Source organism: Dendropsophus ebraccatus, chromosome 2, assembly GCF_027789765.1.
Source record: "Dendropsophus ebraccatus isolate aDenEbr1 chromosome 2, aDenEbr1.pat, whole genome shotgun sequence".
Lineage (NCBI taxonomy): Eukaryota > Metazoa > Chordata > Amphibia > Anura > Hylidae > Dendropsophus > Dendropsophus ebraccatus.
In genome coordinates, this window is record NC_091455.1 from 118,276,796 (window position 1) to 118,296,162 (window position 19,367).

Below are 19,367 nucleotides of genomic sequence, written 5' to 3' on the forward strand. Positions count from 1 at the left end.
TGTTCACCTATCAAGATATTTCTGTTACAAACTTGTTATAGGGTCTCCAGCTGTTCTTTTGATTCCTCCTGAAAATGTATATTTAATAAGGAGAATTTAGTATTGTTTTCTGACTGTCTAACATGCTAATTACACTGTGCAAAGTGTACTTTTTGACTCATTTAGTATTTTTGTGCACGCTGGTTAGTAAATCCCTGTCCAGATGTAAAATGCAAAAGTAATTTACACTTCTGATGTTTTTGTGTAGCTTGTGCCAAAAATGGCACCAGAGATTTGTTCCAGAAGAAGACAAAAATGTGACGATTAAAGGAGAAGTGCAGCAAAAATTTTTATTAAAGTATTGTATTGCCCACCAAAAGTTATACAAATTGATATACACGTATTACAGGAAATGCTTATAAATGTACTTTTTTCCCTGCACTTACTACTGCATCAAGCTTCACTACCTGGATAACATGGTGATGTCACGACCCAACTCCCAGAGCTGTGCGGGCTGTGGCTGCTGGAGAGGATGATGGCAGAGGGATGCTCAGTGTCCCTCCAGTGCCCTGTGTCCCTCAGTGTCCCTCTGCCATCATCCTCTCCAGCAGCCACAGCCCGCACAGCTCTGGGAGTCGTGTCGTGACATCACCATTTTATCCAGGAAGTGAAGCCTTGATGCAGGGGCGTAGTAGCTAGGTGTTCAGCCTAGGCGGGGGGGGGGGGGGGGGGGGGGCGAGTGAGTCTTAGTGGGCCCCTAACCAATTATGTTACCCATAAGAAACCTCAGTAGATGACAATGCTTTCCGAATAATAAAGGGTATTTTCTACTACATTATTCATGGTGAACAGAGACTGAGAACAGTGGAAAAGACTTACTACATTTCACATATATAACCATGTAAAAATTAAAGGGGTTAGCCAGTATTACAAAAACATGGCTGCCTTTTTTCCAGAAACAGCGCCACTCTCCTCCAAAGCTTGGATGTGGTAGTGCAGCTCAGTTCCACTAAAGGAGAATCAAACCAATTTGTAATACCACAAACAACATAGAGGAAGCTATGGTACTGTTCTTGTTTTCTAGTTAGCTATCCATCTATTCTTCTATTTCTTTATCTCAAATCTATCTGTCTAATATCTATTGGGCAGCATGAGGACTACACTATAGCTGATGGTCAATAACCAAATAGGCAACACCTGAAGGGTATACCCGCAGTACCAATAGAGTAAATGTATAGTACAAATGCTGGGTAATAACAATAAATAGTCCCATGCAGTTCAAGGCAACTATACTAAATAACCTTTATACAAAAAAGCCAGACTACTGTAACATAACTAAATGGAATAATTACTTTACTAATCCATAGAAAGAATACATGACAATACATTAAATATGTAGGAGAAATCTGCCCGGATAATCATGGTGTACAGGGTATATGAGAGCAGCCAATTTATCCTCCATGTAGTATTTAGACCCAATTTTAGCCCTCATATAGTTTGCAGGGTCCCTCTGTGCTCTCAAATAGTAAAAAGGACACCATCTATACCCTACCATGGTAGATTACCCCCCTTGTTCCTCCATATAGAAGAAAGACCCTCCCTGTGCACCCCCATATAGTACTCAGGTCCCTCTGTACCTACATATTGAAGTTCAGCTTCTTTGTTCATCTTCCCTGTGCATCCCCCATAAAGTAGTCAGGCCCCTCTGTACCTTCATATTGAAGTTCAGCTTCTCTGTGCCCTCATATAGTTAGACCCCCTCTGTGCATATATCTATTACCCCAAAAGGTAATGTCCTCCATGCAGGCATCCCCTCCAGCACCATCTCATGAAGGTAGTCCCCCCGGTATGTATTCCCCATGCAGCCACCCCCATTATCAGCAGTAATCTCCCTGGTAATCCTCCTGGTGGTTACACACCCCCACCACCACCACTGTGAGTAGACTACCTCCAAACTAGGTACCCCCTTTTCAGTTAGCCAGCACATCCCATACCCCTCCCTGCTCTCTGAGCGCACAAGTGACATCACTCATGTGTTGCAGCTCTAAGGCAGGTAACGGCCTCTTGTGGCCACAACAGTGATTGGCAGGGTGGAGAGCCAATGCTCTCCTTGCCTTGTCAATTACCCTGCTGCATTCAACTGTATATATGTTCTCCTCGCATACAAGCGTATACAGTTAAATATTCAGACACAACATTCGGTATCCGTGTGGGCCCTCCAGGAGCACTGGTTGCTGGCCAGGGGCCACCTACAGCCAGTAGACATTTGTTAAGTCTGTCTGCAAAATAAATAGATTTTGCGGACAGCATTAACTGGCAAAATCTTCAGTGGGCCCCCTGCCTGTGTGGGCCCCCTGCCTGTGTGGGCCCTCTGCCCCCACCAAATTACACTACTTCCTTGATGCAATAGTAAGTGCAGGGAAAAAAAACACTTCCTAAGTGTTTCCTGTAATAAGTGTATATTGGTGATTTGTATAACTTTTGGGGGGCAATACAATACTAAACATTTTTGCCAGACTTCTCTTTTAAATTTCCCAGATGTATCCCGTGCCGGTGCTAAAAAGCTTCTTCTAGTGCACTGGTTCTTACTTGATTTCCTGTAGAGTGACAGGAATCACTCTACCATTAGTTTACAAGAGGATTTGTGAAATGGGACTAAAGAGCCTTTTACATGGAGTTATTAAGGGCAGAAATCAATTTGATGGGCCACACATCTCACTCAGCTGATTTATACACAGGGGATATGTAGATGACAATGATGCAAGTGAAGGGCTGCACAAACGATCCAGCAATCATTTGTGCGGAACTGGCCATACAGTCGTTAAGCTGTGTAAAAGGTTTAATAAATGAGTACTGATCTGCTAGATAAGTGCTTGTATTGTGCATGCCTCTGCCTGTATAAACCCTAAGATATTGAGCATGTGTGACCACCAGCAACCTACACATTAGGACACTCTGAGAGGGGATTAAAATAAGGCAAGGGAGCACCGTAACAAGTATATAACAGCAACATTCAGATACCAGATACAGATGTACTTTTAAAATTACACCAACTTATGTTGCCTTCTCTTACAGAATGAATTAATATGTATTAGTAGGAGAAGAGTCCCTTTAATTTATGATTGCAATGTCCAAATATTGGCGCAATCTGTGGAATAAAAGGTCTTCTACTAATGGTCTAAAATATTTAAGCTGGTTGTAAGATGTGCTGTGGGGACAAGAGTGCTGAAAGGATTTCTAGGTTGTTAAGAGCGACACATTTAATTCTGCTTATTTTCTGCACATCCTTTCTGTAACCTCTATGCCTCTTTCTTCTGACAAGGACTAAGGGTACGCCCCATTCTTTCATTAAATGTTTTACTAGCATCCCTTAGTGTCTCATTTCTCCACTTTTAAAGCCTTCTGCTTCTTTCATTTAGTCCGGTATTGTCTAACACTGCATGCTTGAATTGTAAACTTACCACATCCCTCTTCAATGATTTCATCTGTTCTGGGTCATGACACACATGCCTTTAAAGTGCACAAGTATAAAATTAACTGAGGTTCTGACTTTTTTTTGCCTTAGTGCAAAATTTAAATTTTAATAACGAAAAGCATGAGAGTGGAAGTAGATGCAGGACAGTAGTTCGGAGAATAAGCAAGTAGATAGGGCAAATACAATGCAATAGCTGAAAAAGCAAGATCAAAGCAAGGTCCAATGTCTAGAGCAGCACCTTGATGGGGAAATGCCTATCCAGTTATTTTTATTTATTTATTTTTATCCCAACCCCTGCTGTACTTCATGGTAGAAGCTGCAGGGGTCCGTGGAGTCTATATTACATTATAGAGGGTCTACCTGTTGTCGTTATTACATTATGATGTTCTGTCTGGGTCTTTTTTACATTATAGGGGCCTGCCTTGGGCCTTTATAGCATTATAGGGGGGTCTGTCTGGGGTCTATTTTAGATTGTGGGGGTCTACCTGTAGTCTGTATCATATTACGGAGGTCTGGGTCTGTCTTCTGTCTGGGGTATCCATTACATTACAAGGTCTATATTACATTATTGGGTTCTGTCTGGAATTTGTTTTACATTGGGGTCTGGGGTCTGTATTACATTATGTAGTCTTTCTGGAGACTGTTATACATTATGGGCGTCTGCCTGGGCTTTGTAATACATTAAGAGCTTGTTTGGGTCTGTTTTACACATTGAGGGTCTTTCTGGTGTCTGAATTACAAAATTATGGTCAGAGGTCTATTCTACATTATATGGGTCTGTCTGGGTTCTGTATTATGTTGTGGGGGCCTGCATCGGGTCTCTTACATTCTGGGAGTCTTTATTACAATATATGGCTTGGAATGAGGTCTGCATTACAATATAGTAGTCTGGCTGTGGTGTGTATTACATTATGGGGTATCTGTCTAAACTTTGGATTACATTATGGTAGGTATGTCTGCGGTCTGGATTACATTACAGGGGATCTTTATTATATTATGGTGGCCTAATACTGGGGTCTGTATTATATCGGGGGTCTGTTACTGAACTCTGTTATTTTGGGGTCTGCATTACTGGTCTGATACCAGAGTTTGTGTTATACTGGGTATCTGATACTTGAAATTGCATTATGTTAATACTGGGGCTTTTATTAAATTGGGATCTAATATTGGGGTCTGTGTTGTGCTGGGGTCTCATACAGGGGTCTGTATTACACCAGGGATCATATACTAGGTATTTTACATTATGGGCTGCAATAAAATATGGTGATCTGATGTTAGGGTCTGTTTACTCTGGGGGGTCTGAGTTTAGTGCTTGAATTGCTTTTGGAGGGCTGCAGTTATGGCTAGGATTAATATTGGGAGAAAATCAGTGTCAGTGCCTATGGCAGCATGAGAAATAAATACCAACCTGTATTTAAAATGCTTCCCATTATGCTGTTCATGTATATGTATGTTACCATATTAACCTAGATATACTGGGATATATAAATATCTACCAACACCCAAGTAAGTAAAAATAAACATGCGTGTGAATGCATGGAATGCTAGTGTTTAATTATACCTGACTTAGATGTATGCAATGGTTTTTGATGCATATGTCTATTATATTGGCACACATTCATACGCAATGTTAATTACATACTTGGATACCAGTATGGATATATTTTTGATCATCATATTACCTATCTTAGATTTTTACACATCTCAGCATATCTAGATTATTTTGCATTAATACATGTATCTCTTTTTACAGCGCTGCAGAATATGTTGGCGCTATATAAATAAATGCATTATTAATTAATGGTAACACTATGCTGTCCATTATTTAAAAGCAATGCGTTCTTTTAATGATAATTCCTTTTTAACTTTTTCCTGTTACCATTACCATGTGGGGTTGCAGTCTGTTCTAGGTGGTGCCTGTGCTTTGCATTTTTGAGCCATCTACATTACTTAAGAGTTCACTGAGCTCATGGGACACAATATTACAGTTTTATCTTAATATCATCTAAGACAACCCAGGTCGTCATGACAAGCTACAGATAAAAGGTTGTATAACACAATGTTGGGATGGCATATTTTATCATAATAGTTTGTATGCTACAATGAAAAACTGTGCTGTAAACATACAAAGCATGCATACAGCCTAGTGAATTGTGAACAATAAACCATTCTATACACACACGGCCTAGACACAATTTGGAGCCATTTCTCTGGTGACCGTAAACTGTCAGGGTAGCTTCACACACAACGGATTGCAGCGGAAATCTCGCTGCAAGTTTTGCAGTGAGATCTGTTACGATCCAAGGTCCTGTCAGTTCCTATGTAAGTACAGATCTCAGATCTCTCGGCAGATCTTTCAGACCACTGCGAGTATGTAAATCAACCACCTCCTTAACCCACATGTTGCCGGCACATACATTACCTGTCCTTGCTCTTACTTGCTGCACAGGCTCCCGGCTTCCTGCTCTTCTGCTCAGCCAATCATTGGCTGCGGCTGAGCAATGCAATGATTGGCTGAGTGGGAGAGCAGGAAGCCTGGAGCCCAGGCAGCAAGCAAGAGCAAGGATGGGTACTGTATGCACCTGCAACATGTGGGTTAAGGGGCAAGTGGTTTACATACTTGCAGTGGTCTGAAAGATCCGCTGCAAGTATGTATTCACATATGAACTGACAGGACCTTAGATCGTAACAAATCTCACTGCAGCAAGATTTCTGTTGTGTGTGACGCTGCCCTCAGGTAGATTTTACCTCCTGTCTTATCATTGAATGCATGTTTACATTGGATGGATATATTAAGATTTTAGTGGGTGAGCTGTCATTGACTTTTTTCTAAAATACAGTGGCCATAACTATAGGAGTAAAGTAGTGTGTCCCAGCCGGAGTCTCCTAAACCCTGGCCATGAGTTCCCCAGAAGACATCCTAATTTAGTAGGAAGGCAAATTCAATTTAACCGACTCAAAGATTGATGGCCAAGTAGACAACACTCTTGAAGGGAATGTATTGTCTATATTTGTTTTTACTGATTGGATCCAGATACTAGACCATGTCCTTTTTCTCTAAAATGTTTCTATTTTTTATTGTAATTTTTATTTCTAGTACATTATTATGAGGGCTGCCATGTTTTCTGTGCTGTTTTTAACTGTATATAGTGATAAGCTTTACAGCAAGCCTCATGGACATAGACACAATGAACATCTCCTATTAGACCCCATTCTTTGTATAGAACACATTAGTGAGCATGCTCTGCAACATCTGTGATCTGTAAAAAGGTCTTTTCTCAGAGTGGAGGAAGCAGAACAGCTACTGTCTTCTCTATCTACTTGTGTAGACTTAGTTTTAAGCCTAGTACCTAAAATGGAAACTCATGGATTTTAGGATTATTTTACAATATGGGTAGTAAAATGAAAAATTAGAAAAAAATTACCAAAAATACATTTACCGTAAACATTTGATTCATACAAAAGGTCACTTTTTGATGACACATTCCCTTTAAGACAGAAGCCTTAGGCTGTTAGAATCAAACTTTTACTACATAGGAACAGGAGTGGTTCCCCAAGATCAGAAAATGGGTCTCAATACTGCCTCCCCTCCCATACACACACACTAAAGGCTGTACTCCACGGCCCAACTCTGAGAAGCAAACCAGTGCTCGTTTGCACCTCGTTCCCCGCTCGCTGCTGCCGCTATTACACGCGGCAGCAGCGAGCGGGTGAGTGCGGGGAGGGCCGGGGGAGCTACGGGCGGGCTGCCCGGGTGATCTCTGATCGTCCGGGCAGCCCATAGGATATAGAGGCGGTCTTCTGCCGCCGCTTCTACTCCATGGGGCGGCGGCAACAGATCTCTGCTATATAAGTCGTTTGTCTTTCAACATGTTAAAAGACAAACGACTTCAACGATCAGCCGACATGGACGATGTTGGCTGATCGTTGCCTCCTAATATGGCCGATAATCGATCAGTGGAATAGGGCCTTTAGGGTCCATTTACACAGAAAGAATATCTGCCAAAGATTGGAAGCCAAAGCCAGGAATGGATTTGAGAAGAGGAGAAATCTCAGGCTTTCCTTTGTGACCTCATCTCTGTTTATAGTCTGTTTCTGGCTTTAGGCTTCAAATCGTTGGCAGCTAATCTGTCAGATAATCTTTCTGTGTAAATGTACCCTTTGCTAGGGCCTGGGTTTAACTGCTCCATCTGCACGCCCTATAACAACTGGTGAAACGAATGCACTTTGCTAACCCAGAAACAATCATATAACAATGTGATGATTATATAAAACATACTTAATTAAAATATTGCATGTTGAAAGTAATAGTATCTGATGTTTGATGGCAAAGGCTAATTCTAGCACATAGTGGTGGTGACGTATTGAATTTATCTTGTGTAATTTACCTTCCATTGAAATAATTAGAAACACATCAAAGCCATCAATTGGCACAGCTGTGTCATAATTGCTTCTAATTCACTTAGAGATATGTATCTTGGGCTGTGTGGATGCCAGCTACAGCACATTTTCTGTGTTCCAGAAACTATACAAGGCAGATTTATAGAGATTTGTAGACTTTTCTTGCTTTATATTATATCTTGCATCTTCTTCTTCTCTACAGTTCTCTTATATACTGTAATTGTGCAAACATATAATGGAAATCAGCGGTGTATGGGAGGGCAATGATCAGGGCAAAATTAATAAACTAGTATGGGGAGGGGGCAACCAAATGTACAAGTAGTGGCTTAGAAGTGTGATAAGAATGTTTTTGGACTTCCAGTAATGTTCTGGAAGGTGTCCAGTTGTAACCAGCTCAGTCGCACCGCAGTGATTTGACCAACACAGTTCTTTCTTGTCTTGCAACAGAGGCACTTGAAGCTTAGTGGTTTCAATAAACTTATGTACACAAAACGTAAGTTCACAATGTTTGGCAGTTCTCAGAGGCCTGGACTTGAATCACTTGCTGTAATAACAGAAGGCTTGGGCAGCTGAGTCTTTAATCACAGTCTCAATCGCTGTCCTCTAAGCTATAAGTTACACTTACAATATCATATTTAGTTCTTAAGCCAAGGGTGTAATGTCTCAATCCCATACAAGGTTGTAGCACGGGCTGTTGCTGTAAATGTTCAAATCACTTAATAGTTCACAGAAAGGAGCAAACCGCATAAGTCCATCAAGGTAGATCACGTGACGTTTCAAGGCCTATGCCCCCTTTGTCAAGCCTAACGTCACTGCACCCCACCACCACTTATCAAGGAATCCCTGCATTTTATGGCCTCATGTTTCACTGGGTGATGTTTATTGTTACTAAACTGTTTTGTACATGTCGAGGCCTTGTTCACACAATGTATGTTTTGTATAAATCACGACCGTTGTTGCAATTTGCAAACAAAGGCCGTGATTTATACAAAACATACGTTGTATGTGCATGAGTACACATAGTTTACGCTCCGGGCCGGGATTCTAACCAGCCGCACGTTAAACTGACACTCTTCATTGAATAGCGGATGCACAGAACATGTTAGTTTACACAACACGCTCTGGACGCATGCTCCATTGTGTGCGCCTGCATCCCAATACATCAGAATTGAAGATCATCTGGCCGTTACTGCAAGGATGATCTTCAGTAACACCAGCCGGTGTTATATCATGTGTGAACTTGAAACTGTACTAAATCTATACAAGCAAAGAAAAATCAAGTTTGTTGTTGGTGTCATTTATTATGGTTACTGTAAACATCAGTTCAACAATTCCAGTCTTTACTACACTACCACATCCTCATCATTCCTAGTCTCACAGAAGGGCAGGGCCGGGACAAAGAGTAGGCAGGGGTAGGCGATGGCCTAGGGCGCAAAACTACAGGGGGCGCAGTCTGGATGGGTAATTAATTTTCTTACCCATCCATCCTGTCCCCCGCTCGCCCGCCAGCCCACCCTGCACTGTAACCAGGGCCGCATTGACGGGAGTGCTGTAGGGGCCAGGTGACTCACAGAGAGGGGACGGTGCTGCTGGCTGTATACTGCATTGCTTAGTGAGAAGAACAGACTTTTACAGAGCTGTCCTTCTCACTAGGATGCAGTCTGGGGTCGTGCTCCCTCCCCTGTCAGCAGTCTGTAGGTCTCACCGGCTCTCACCTCATGGCTTCAGTCTCCTGTCTGTGCAGGACAGGAGGGGGAGGGGCGGGAGAGCATAGTGCCGGTGAGGAGGACGACAGAGGAGCTGCAGGTGCTGGGAAGTTAGAAGGAGATCCCTCATGAAATGTAAGTGCCTGCATGGGAATGTGTGTGTGAGAGTGGATGTATGCATGTATGTGTGAGAGTGAGTGAGTGTATGTGTGTGTATCCCTCCCAGTACTTGCTGGCAGTTGTAGTGTTGTCACAGGTTAGCTGTCAGCCTGTGACAACACTACAACTCCCAGCATGTACTGACAGCTTGCCTGTGACAACACTACAACTCCCAGCATGTACTGACTCCCAGGATCCCAGTGCATGCTGGGATTTGTAGTGTTGCCACAGGTTTGTAGTGTTGCCACAGGTTGCCAGTACATGCTGGGAGTTGTAGTGATGTCATAGGCTGTCAGTGCATGCAAGGAGTTGTAGTGTTGTCACAGGTTAGCTGTCAGCCTGTGACAACACTGCAACTCCCTGCATGTACTGACACAACACTCATCCATACCGGTACTACTACACCCCTTATCTATACCTGAACTACTACACCCCTTATCCACTCTACCTCCACTACTACACCCCTTATCTATACCTGAACTACTACACCCCTTATCCACTCTACCTCCACTACTACACCCCTTATCTATACCTGAACTACTACACCCCTTATCTGTACCTGAACTATTACACCCCTTATCCACTATACCTCCACTACTACACCTCTCATCTATACCTGTACTACTACACCCCTTATCCATAATACCTCCATTACTACACCTCTCATCTATACCTGTACTACTACACCCCTTATCCACAATACCTCCACTACTAAACCCTACCTAAATGGAGGCACAAAGAAGATCTCCTATACTGTATGGGGGCACATATTTGGCAAACCAATTTATATGGGGTGCTTTGGGGGCTTGTCTACTACATGGGGGCACAGGGGGAGCACTGGCACAGTGGGAAGCAATACAGTTGCTGTCTCAAACCTTCCCCGCTGCTGTGTGATCCCGTGTCTTGCTAAAAAAACATTTTTACCCCAGGGAGGTGGGTCTGTGACGATGTCTGTGCACGCCCTGCTCTCTGGCCACTGCTGTATCTTCAAGCTGCCACGTCCTCCAGAATAAGTGACAGCTGGAGGAGTGGAGACGACCTGAAGATGCAGCAGCCATAGAGCAGGGCGTGCACAGACATTGTCACAGACCCACCTCCCTGACACTCTCAACCTGTGATAAAAATGTTTTTTAGCAAGGCACCGGATCCCACTGCAGTGGTGAAGGCATGTACAGTATGTGTTGCAGTAAAATGATAGAATCAGTCGTTTGTTTTTCAACATGCTTGAAAGACAAACGACGCAACGATCAGCCGACATGAACGATGTCGGCTGATCGTTGCCTACTATTCCACAGGACAATTATCAGCCCGACAATCGTTCCTTGGAATAGGGCCTTTAGGGAAACTGACCGCCGATTCTGATAACGCTGGGTTCGGGGGGGGGGGGGGGGGCGCAATTTGCCTTCTCTGCCTAGGGCACCAAAACTCCTTGTCCCGGGCCTGCAGAAGGGTATCCCATACTAGCCCCTTTTAACGGGCTCAAGTCAGATGGCATACTAATGAAACTTTCCTGTGACCATTTTTCCAGACATACAGTATACAGTATGGCAATGTACAAGAAAAAGCATATTGGTTTACATAAAAATGAACTTTTGTTAGAAGGGCACCTGTCAGTGTTAAAGGGGCTCTTGGGAATTTTGTTGACACCTTTATTTACCTTCCTTACACATATACTGGTTGTATGTGTACCTAATGTATTTTTTGCTGATTCAGCTCATCTGTCTATTACCTCATTTGAAAGCACCGTAGTTTAGTTATGCAGACCAAAGATAAAAGTCAGCTAGGTAAGAAATGATCTTTATATGCATGGTATACAAAGCATTTTAGATCCTAATGGAGACACGGAAGCTGTCGTGGGACTATGACTAGCTGCTTAAGTGCCATGTCTTGCACAGACAAAGTAATCCCGGCTTTTTGCTTGTTTGAGGACTTAAAGCTGCTGCTGACAGGGGATAAATACTTCAGACTTGACCTCTTTCATATGAAATGCTGTACCCTGCTTCTTTTTTCCTATTTTTCTGTGGATTAAATTAACCTGAGCTGATTTAAGCAATTTATGTTGGACGTTTATATTCAGTTTATATTCAGTTTATATTCAGTTTGCTTGGGAATTTAGTGAACAAAAAAAAAATTTGAGGAAAGCAAAGTGACCTCAGCTGAAATATGGCATTCTCCCTTCTGATTGTTGTTTTTAGATTTTTCTTTTTAAAGTAGTAACATTATTAGTAGGAGTTTTTTATATTGTGGTTTTTATATAGTGTTTTCCCCTGATGAAATAAAAATAAAAATGCGGCTATACTCACCTGCCCTGTTCCCCCTTTGCTGCTCTGATCCCGCCTGGTCCCCACTGCCCTCTTCCACTTCCTGGTTACTCTAATGTTTCTTCAGCAGGAGCTGCCCATTCAACCATTCAATGGGCTAAATGGGCAACTCCTGTCCAAACTAAATGTTACAGGAATCCAGAAAAAGAGGGAAGCAGTGGGGACAGGGTGATGTTAGAGCAGTGGTGGAGTGGGGCAGGTTCATATAGCAGTTTTTTCCCACTGCAATGGGATGCAGATCACAACTTTAATACATATTATTTATATAACAAACTACTGGCACATGCTTAGACCGTCTAGTCTTGACACAGTTTTAAATACTGCATTAGACAGCTTTAGTAAATGTGCCCCATGTTGTATATATAGACAACATATATCTATTTTAGATTACATTTTGAACCCTCACCATTTTTAAGTCACTGATTGCTGACAGTGACTACTACAGTATGTCTTGTATGCCAGAATATGCTCCAGTTGTTTCTAGTCTAGACTATTCAGGTGTTTTGCACAGGATTTATTGATCCAATTGTTTTAAAACTCTCATATGGATACAGTATATGGGATTATACTATTCTCTGTAGCGATAACTTAATCACTGTTAACTATGTCCTTTCCTTATATTACAGAACTGAATATGAGGGAGTCTGAAGTACGACGAGTTTGTGATGAAACAACCTGTAAATATGGAGGAATATGCAAAGAAGATGGGGATGTTGTCAAATGTGCCTGCCAATTCCAGGTAAAGATAATCACAGTTCTATACGCCCCACCACCACTGTGAGAAAACCTTAAAGGGGTATTCCCCCCCAAAATTATTTTTGCATTAATACGTTGCCCACCCGTAGCTTTCCATCTTTCCAATATAAAGTTATTACGGATTCTGCACAGATTTGCTGTTATCCAGCTGCATTCACCTCCATGGATTGCATAGAATCATCAGACCTCAGTCCACACCGACAGGCTCCCTGCTCCTGGCCCCCACCCTCTGTGTCGGCATCACATGTCCTCAGTCCCAGCACAGTGAAGTGACTGAGAACACTGATGCGGTGGCTGCTGTTACAGAGGGAGACAGTGATCAGCGCAGCTGTGACTGTATCCCTCTCTAACAGCAGCCACCGGGTCACCCCCAGCCCAGAGCTCACCCCCTGTGTCCAGAGCCACCCCACCGTCCAGCTCTCACCCGGAGCACACAGCTCCCGCCCCACAACCAACCGCCCCCCCCCCCCCATCACCCGTGGCATCCCTCACTCACCCGAGGCATAGCCTCCGCACTTACCCGTGGCACCCCCCGCCCCCGGCAAGCTCCGCCCCCGGGATCGGCCACTGCAAGCTCCGCAACCACCCGCCCCCCGCAAGCTCCGCCCCCCATTGCCTGCGGCAAGCTCCGCCCCCGCGATCGCCCGCGGCAAGCTCCGCCCCCATCGCCCGCAACAGGCTCCGCCCCCCCAATCGTCCGCGGCTCTGCTACACTGTCCACCCCAACTCAGCTCTGCTACGCCGTCCCACCTAACTCAGCTCTGCTACGCCGTCCCCCACAACTCAGCTCTGCTACGCCGTCTCCCCCAACTCAGCTCTGCTACGCCGTCACCGCCAACTCAGCTCTGCTACGCCGTCACCGCCAACTCAGCTCTGCTACGCCGTTCCCCCCAACTCAGCTCTGCTACGCCGTCCCCCCCAACTCAGCTCTGCTACGCCGTCCCCCCCAACTCAGCTCTGCTACGCCATCACCGCCAACTCAGCTCTGCTACGCCGTCACCGCCAACTCAGCTCTGCTACGCCGTCACCCCCAACTCAGCTCTGCTACGCCGTCACCGCCAACTCAGCTCTGCTATGCCCTCACCCCCAACTCAGCTCTGCTACGCCGTCACCCCCAACTCAGCTCTGCTACGCCGTCTCCCCCAACTCAGCTCTGCTACGCCGTCTCCCCCAACTCAGCTCTGCTACGCCGTCCCTCCCCAACTCAGCTCTGCTACGCCGTCCCACCCAACTCAGCTCTGCTACGCCGTCCCCGCCAACTCAGCTCTGCTACGCAGTCACCGCCAACTCGGCTCTGCTACGCCGTCACCGCCAACTCAGCTCTGCTACGCCGTCACCGCCAACTCAGCTCTGCTACGCCGTCACCGCCAACTCAGCTCTGCTACGCCGTCACCGCCAACTCAGCTCTGCTACGCCGTCACCCCCAACTCAGCTCTGCTACGCCGTCACCCCCAACTCAGCTCTGCTACGCCGTCACCCCCAACTCAGCTCTGCTACGTCGTCATCCCCAACTCAGCTCTGCTACAATGTCACCCCCAACTCTGCTCTGCTACAACGTCTCTTCCAACTCAGCTTTGCTACACCGACACCTCAGCTCTGCTACACTGTCATCATCTCCTTCATTGTCTCAGCTCTTCTACTTCACCATCATCAGGCATAAGCATTGCATGATGGGAAATGTAGTTTCCTATCTTGGATATAGATCGGCTTTTAGAAAAACTTGTAACTCAGGAACAGCAGCAGCTAGAAAGATGGGAGATGGCTCAAAATACTGAGGGGGACTTGGTGAGTAAGGTCAGCTAGGTTTGGGAGCATTTCATTTTTTTAGCTCTTGGGGGGAGTACCCCTTTAACCCCTTCCTGACTTCCTCAATTTTATTTTCTTCCTCTAAGACCTATATTGTTCTTATTTTTACACTAACATGGTATGAGGTCTCATATTTTTGTGGGACAAGTTGTACTGTTTGCAGGCACCCTTTAATGGAGAAGTCCGGCCAAAACTATTTTTTAATATGTTATTACTTACGGAAAGTTAGACAAATTTCTTATGTACATTAATTATGGGAAATGCACATATATGGCTATTTCCCTTAATTTAGTAGATCAGGGAGACTTCCGATTCTCTAAAAAGAGATGACGTCACGAACCGGGGGTATGATTACAATGGATCGCCTGCAGGGGCGCACTATATATAGAAGTCAATGAGTACCATTAACTTTTATATATAGTGCGCCCCTGCAGGCGATCCATTGTAATTATACCCCCGGTTCGTGACGTCATCTCTTTTTAGAGAATCGGAAGAATCGGATGTAATCAATCAGTAAATAACAGTAAGCACGCCACCGAATGCCCGCAGAACCGCCGCTCTGGACTATGCTCAACTACTACTCTCATCAGAGAGAGTAGTAGCTGGGTTCTATCACCGCTGCCACCACAGCAGCTATCGTCCCCCTCCGCTCCCCCTCCTCCTCCGGCCAAACTTTACTCTATGTGATCGCTGAATCCCCGCTGGCGCCGCTCTCCGATCATGCATGCCGGCTCCTGGTGCTTCCTGGTGTCCCCGGCCGGGACAGGTAATTATAGAGCGGCGCCGGCAGGGATTCAGCGATCACATAGAGTAAAGTTTGGCCAGAGGAGGTGGGGGAAGCGGAGGGGGATGTGAGCTGCTGCAGAGTGATGAGCGGCTCCCCCTGCGCCCACCAGCAGCAGCGGCAGCGGCGATAGAATCCAGCTACTACTCTCTCTGATGAGAGTAGTAGTTGAGCGTAGTCCAGAGCGGCGGTTCGGCGGGCGTTCGGTAGCGGCAGGCGTTCGGTGGCGGAGAGCGGCGGCGTGCTTACTGTTATTTACTGATTGATTACATTTATGGAATACTTTGGGGAGCAAGGACACTTGCTCCCCAAAGTATTCCATAAATGTATTCAATCCAAAACACTGTATACTGTATTACATGTACATACACATCCATTGTAATTTCAATGGAGTGTCCAGCAGGGGCGCACTATATATAGAAGTCAATGGTACTCATTGACTTCTATATATAGTGCGCCCCCTGCTGGACACTCCATTGTAATTACACCCCCGGTTCGTGACGTCATCTCTTTTTAGAGAATCTGAAGTCTCCCTGATCTATTAAATTAAGGGAAATAGCCCTATATGTGCATTTCCCATAATTAGTGTACATTAGAAATTTGTCTAACTTTCCGTAAGTAATAACATATTAAAAAATAGTTTGGGCCGGAGTTGTCCTTTAACTTACAACACAATATATTACAAAGCAAGAAAAAAATTTATAGGGCAAAATGAAAATATGCAAAAATGCAATACCAAATACGGTATGTTTTTTTAATTTACATTTTACTATTTAGAAAATTAAAAAAAGGGATAATTTAATTGTTAAAAGGGTTGTCTGGGCATAGGACTTTTGTGCTATAAGCCCGGGGACTTCTGTGACTTTGTAAGCCCTCTCAGCCAGTTAGCAACTAAGGCAAGTTACCACTGCAGCCGCTGACTGGCTGAACGGGTCTGCAACATCATGACCCCAGAACTGGGAACAGCAGGAACAGAGCGTTTTGATACCGGCTTCAGTCCATATCTGTGACCCGTGTTAATAACTAGATGATCCAACCAATAAAATAAGCAAAAAAAAAAATCTTTCTTTTTTTAAATAATGGAAGTCAATGGAAGAACTGATCAATATGGATGCATACAAATGCACCAATTTCTTTCATCCTTTTTTCATCCGTTTTTTTTACAAAAAAAAAAAAGGATGAAAAAAGCGTATTGCAAAAAGTAGTGTGAACCCAGCCTTACAAATAGGGATGGTCCGAACCTGCCGAGGTTCGAGTTTGTACGAACCTGAACTCTCAGCAATGATTCCCGCTGTTTTCCACCTCCGTGGAGAGGGTGGATACAGCCGGAGGACCGGCTGGAAAACTGGGATACAGCCATAGCCGTTCGTACGAACACGAACCTCGGCAGGTTCGGACCACCCCTACTTACAAAGTAAAACATACCCAGAACAGTAATTGAAGGACCTTCAGCGATGTCACAGTCATGTGATTAGTCAATGACATCACTGCAGGTCTTCCAGCTCCAGGGTAAGTTCCCTGGGGTTATTACTAGAGATGAGTGAACCTTGAGCATGCTCGAGTCTATCCGAACCCGTGCATTCAGCATAGCGGGGGCTGCTGAAGTTGGATAAAGCTCTTAAGCTGTCTGGAAAACATTAATACATGGATATGTTTTCCACATAGCCTTAGGGCTTTATCCAAGTTCAGCAGCACCCGCTATGCCGAATTCTCGGGTTCGGATAGACTTGTGCATGCTCGAGGTTCGCTCATCTCTAGTTATTACATATAGGAATGTGAAGGTGATGCAAGTCAACTCCAGATTCCTCTCCTGCCCATCGCTGATCTCACTGATCGGTGTCTGGCAGGAGGAGGTAGAGGGCTGTGCAGCGATCAGTAGCTGCACACCTCATCCAGCCATCGGGCACAGCTCGGAATCAGCCCTGCGCCCGACCATCAGGGTGGTCCGGAGTCATGGTGGTCTGACAGTGTCGGGCCACCCTGTCTTCGGAATATAAGTCGCTGGCACAAAATATTTTCTTGTGTGTTATAAAATGGAAAATAAGAGCGACTATAAGCAGGTAAAACCGCTCAGTGCTGAAGATTGACTTGTGTAAAAGGACCAGTGATTAGCCGACAGAATAGAAATTGTAAAAATTTTAATCTTAAGTTAAAAAAAATCACCTGAAAACATGATAAACATAAAAACTTGATAAAATAACAGATATTCTTCCGATGATACATTCACTTTCGGTATCAGATAAAATATCCCAAAAAATGTATTTACACGAACACTTTAAGGAACTTTTTTCAATGTCTGATTTGTGATGTAAATTAGTGGTAGTGAATTTCCTGCACCTGCTTTGCTGCTTTGTAATTATTATGTAGAATTTTGGTCTTTTAGCATTTTCATAAGAAATGAATCATTCAGTGTCAATTGTGGTTAATACATTTCTAAAAGATTTTTTTTCTCTAGCTTCCAAATCCTTTAACCCATCCAGATGTCTGTAAGAAAATTCTGCAGGTGCATAATTATAATAATTATAATTATTTGATGCCTTTCTGCCAACAGAATAAATCATAGCTTATAAAAGATAATCTCTTACTTATCACACTCCTAGTCTAAACAGGAAAAACACCACATACTCCTGGTCACTAACACATCATAGAGGAGCTAACTACATAATACCCAAATCAGCTGCACCTGTTGTGTACTACCTTTATACATAGCAGAGGTGCAAGATTATAAATACCTGTTTTTCTGTTACTCGATTCTAGGAAAAAAAAATTAACCCTCTCATAGGTTATTTGCTTTAAAGTAGTTGTGATTGACAACTTGAAATTGTTAAAAAAAAAATATTAAAAAAAATATACGTGTCTTACAAAAAAATGACAGAAGTCAGTATATCCAAAATAGTGGTTGATAGGGCATTCTATACAAAGAAGGTTGCATGACATGAAAACCACACAATATATCATCAGTCACTCTACAAGCTTCTCTGCCCCACTCATTTCCACCCTCTAATAGGAACACTGCTACCCTCCTATTTATTTAACTGTTTTGATATTTCTACAATTTGTGGTCTGGGATTGAATTGGCCTTGTCAACACCAGTAAACACTCTTCATTTTGAAAGTCATCCTGCTGGACAGGAATGTGTTTTATGGTCACCTGCAATGTCTTAGAAACACCATTTGTACTGCAGTAAATAAACCAGTGAATGTCTTAGCTTATGGCCATGTACTTTGGCAGACTGAAATAGATATATTGCTTACTTTGCTTTATCCACATTTATTGCTTAAGTTCCCCATTTATATTACTAATATTTATAGTGGAGAACTCTATTTCTTGGCTGACCCCTGTTAAGGCCTACTTAAGCTGACTGTCTGCACTATTCTGTTGTACCATTAAATACATAACCACGGTGGTTACTATTAAAAAGTTTACAGATGTCTACATTTTGCACCTACATAGTCGTTTGACACTTTCAGAACTTTGAAGAAGTTTTAAATTTTAAGATATTTTCCTGGAATACCCCTGTATATTCTGCAAAATGAGACAAAGACTAACTGATCAGTTTGACGGCCACTCGGTTCTCATGTATTTTTTGCCCAAATTCTGGCTTTTACAGCAGTTCTTTACATAATATTCTTGATAACACAAGTTGAAACAATACTGCTACTACTAATAATAATAAACATCATATTTGCAAACACCACACCATGAATAAATATTCAGATATAAGCATTGTTGCCATTCGCTACCTCAAGCTGACAGTCCGTACTCAAATCCCACTCCCTGCCCACTGCCATGCTGCTTGGTATTCTATTATGTCACTCTGTACTTGATCTGTGTGTGACTTTGCAATTCTTTTCCTGATCCTCCTGTGCCGTATTGGCTCTCCTGTGCTTGACCCAGAATCTGTGCTATCTGCCCCAATCCTTCTGCCTTTTCCTAGCGATACTGTTTTGCCACCTGCCTACTACCTACTCTTGGTTTGC

The 19,367-nt window shown here is 43.7% G+C and overlaps 1 protein-coding gene across 2 annotated transcripts in view; it reads left to right on the top strand.

Annotated features, from left to right (window-relative positions):
* TMEFF1 (transmembrane protein with EGF like and two follistatin like domains 1) overlaps positions 1-19,367 on the top strand; it is a 186,453-nt gene that overhangs the window by 75,445 nt on the left and 91,641 nt on the right. For both annotated transcript variants that reach the window (XM_069960267.1, XM_069960269.1), the window contains exon 2: positions 12,668-12,780. In XM_069960267.1, the coding sequence (XP_069816368.1) occupies positions 12,668-12,780 (113 nt within the window). The remainder of the gene's footprint in view (positions 1-12,667; positions 12,781-19,367) is intronic.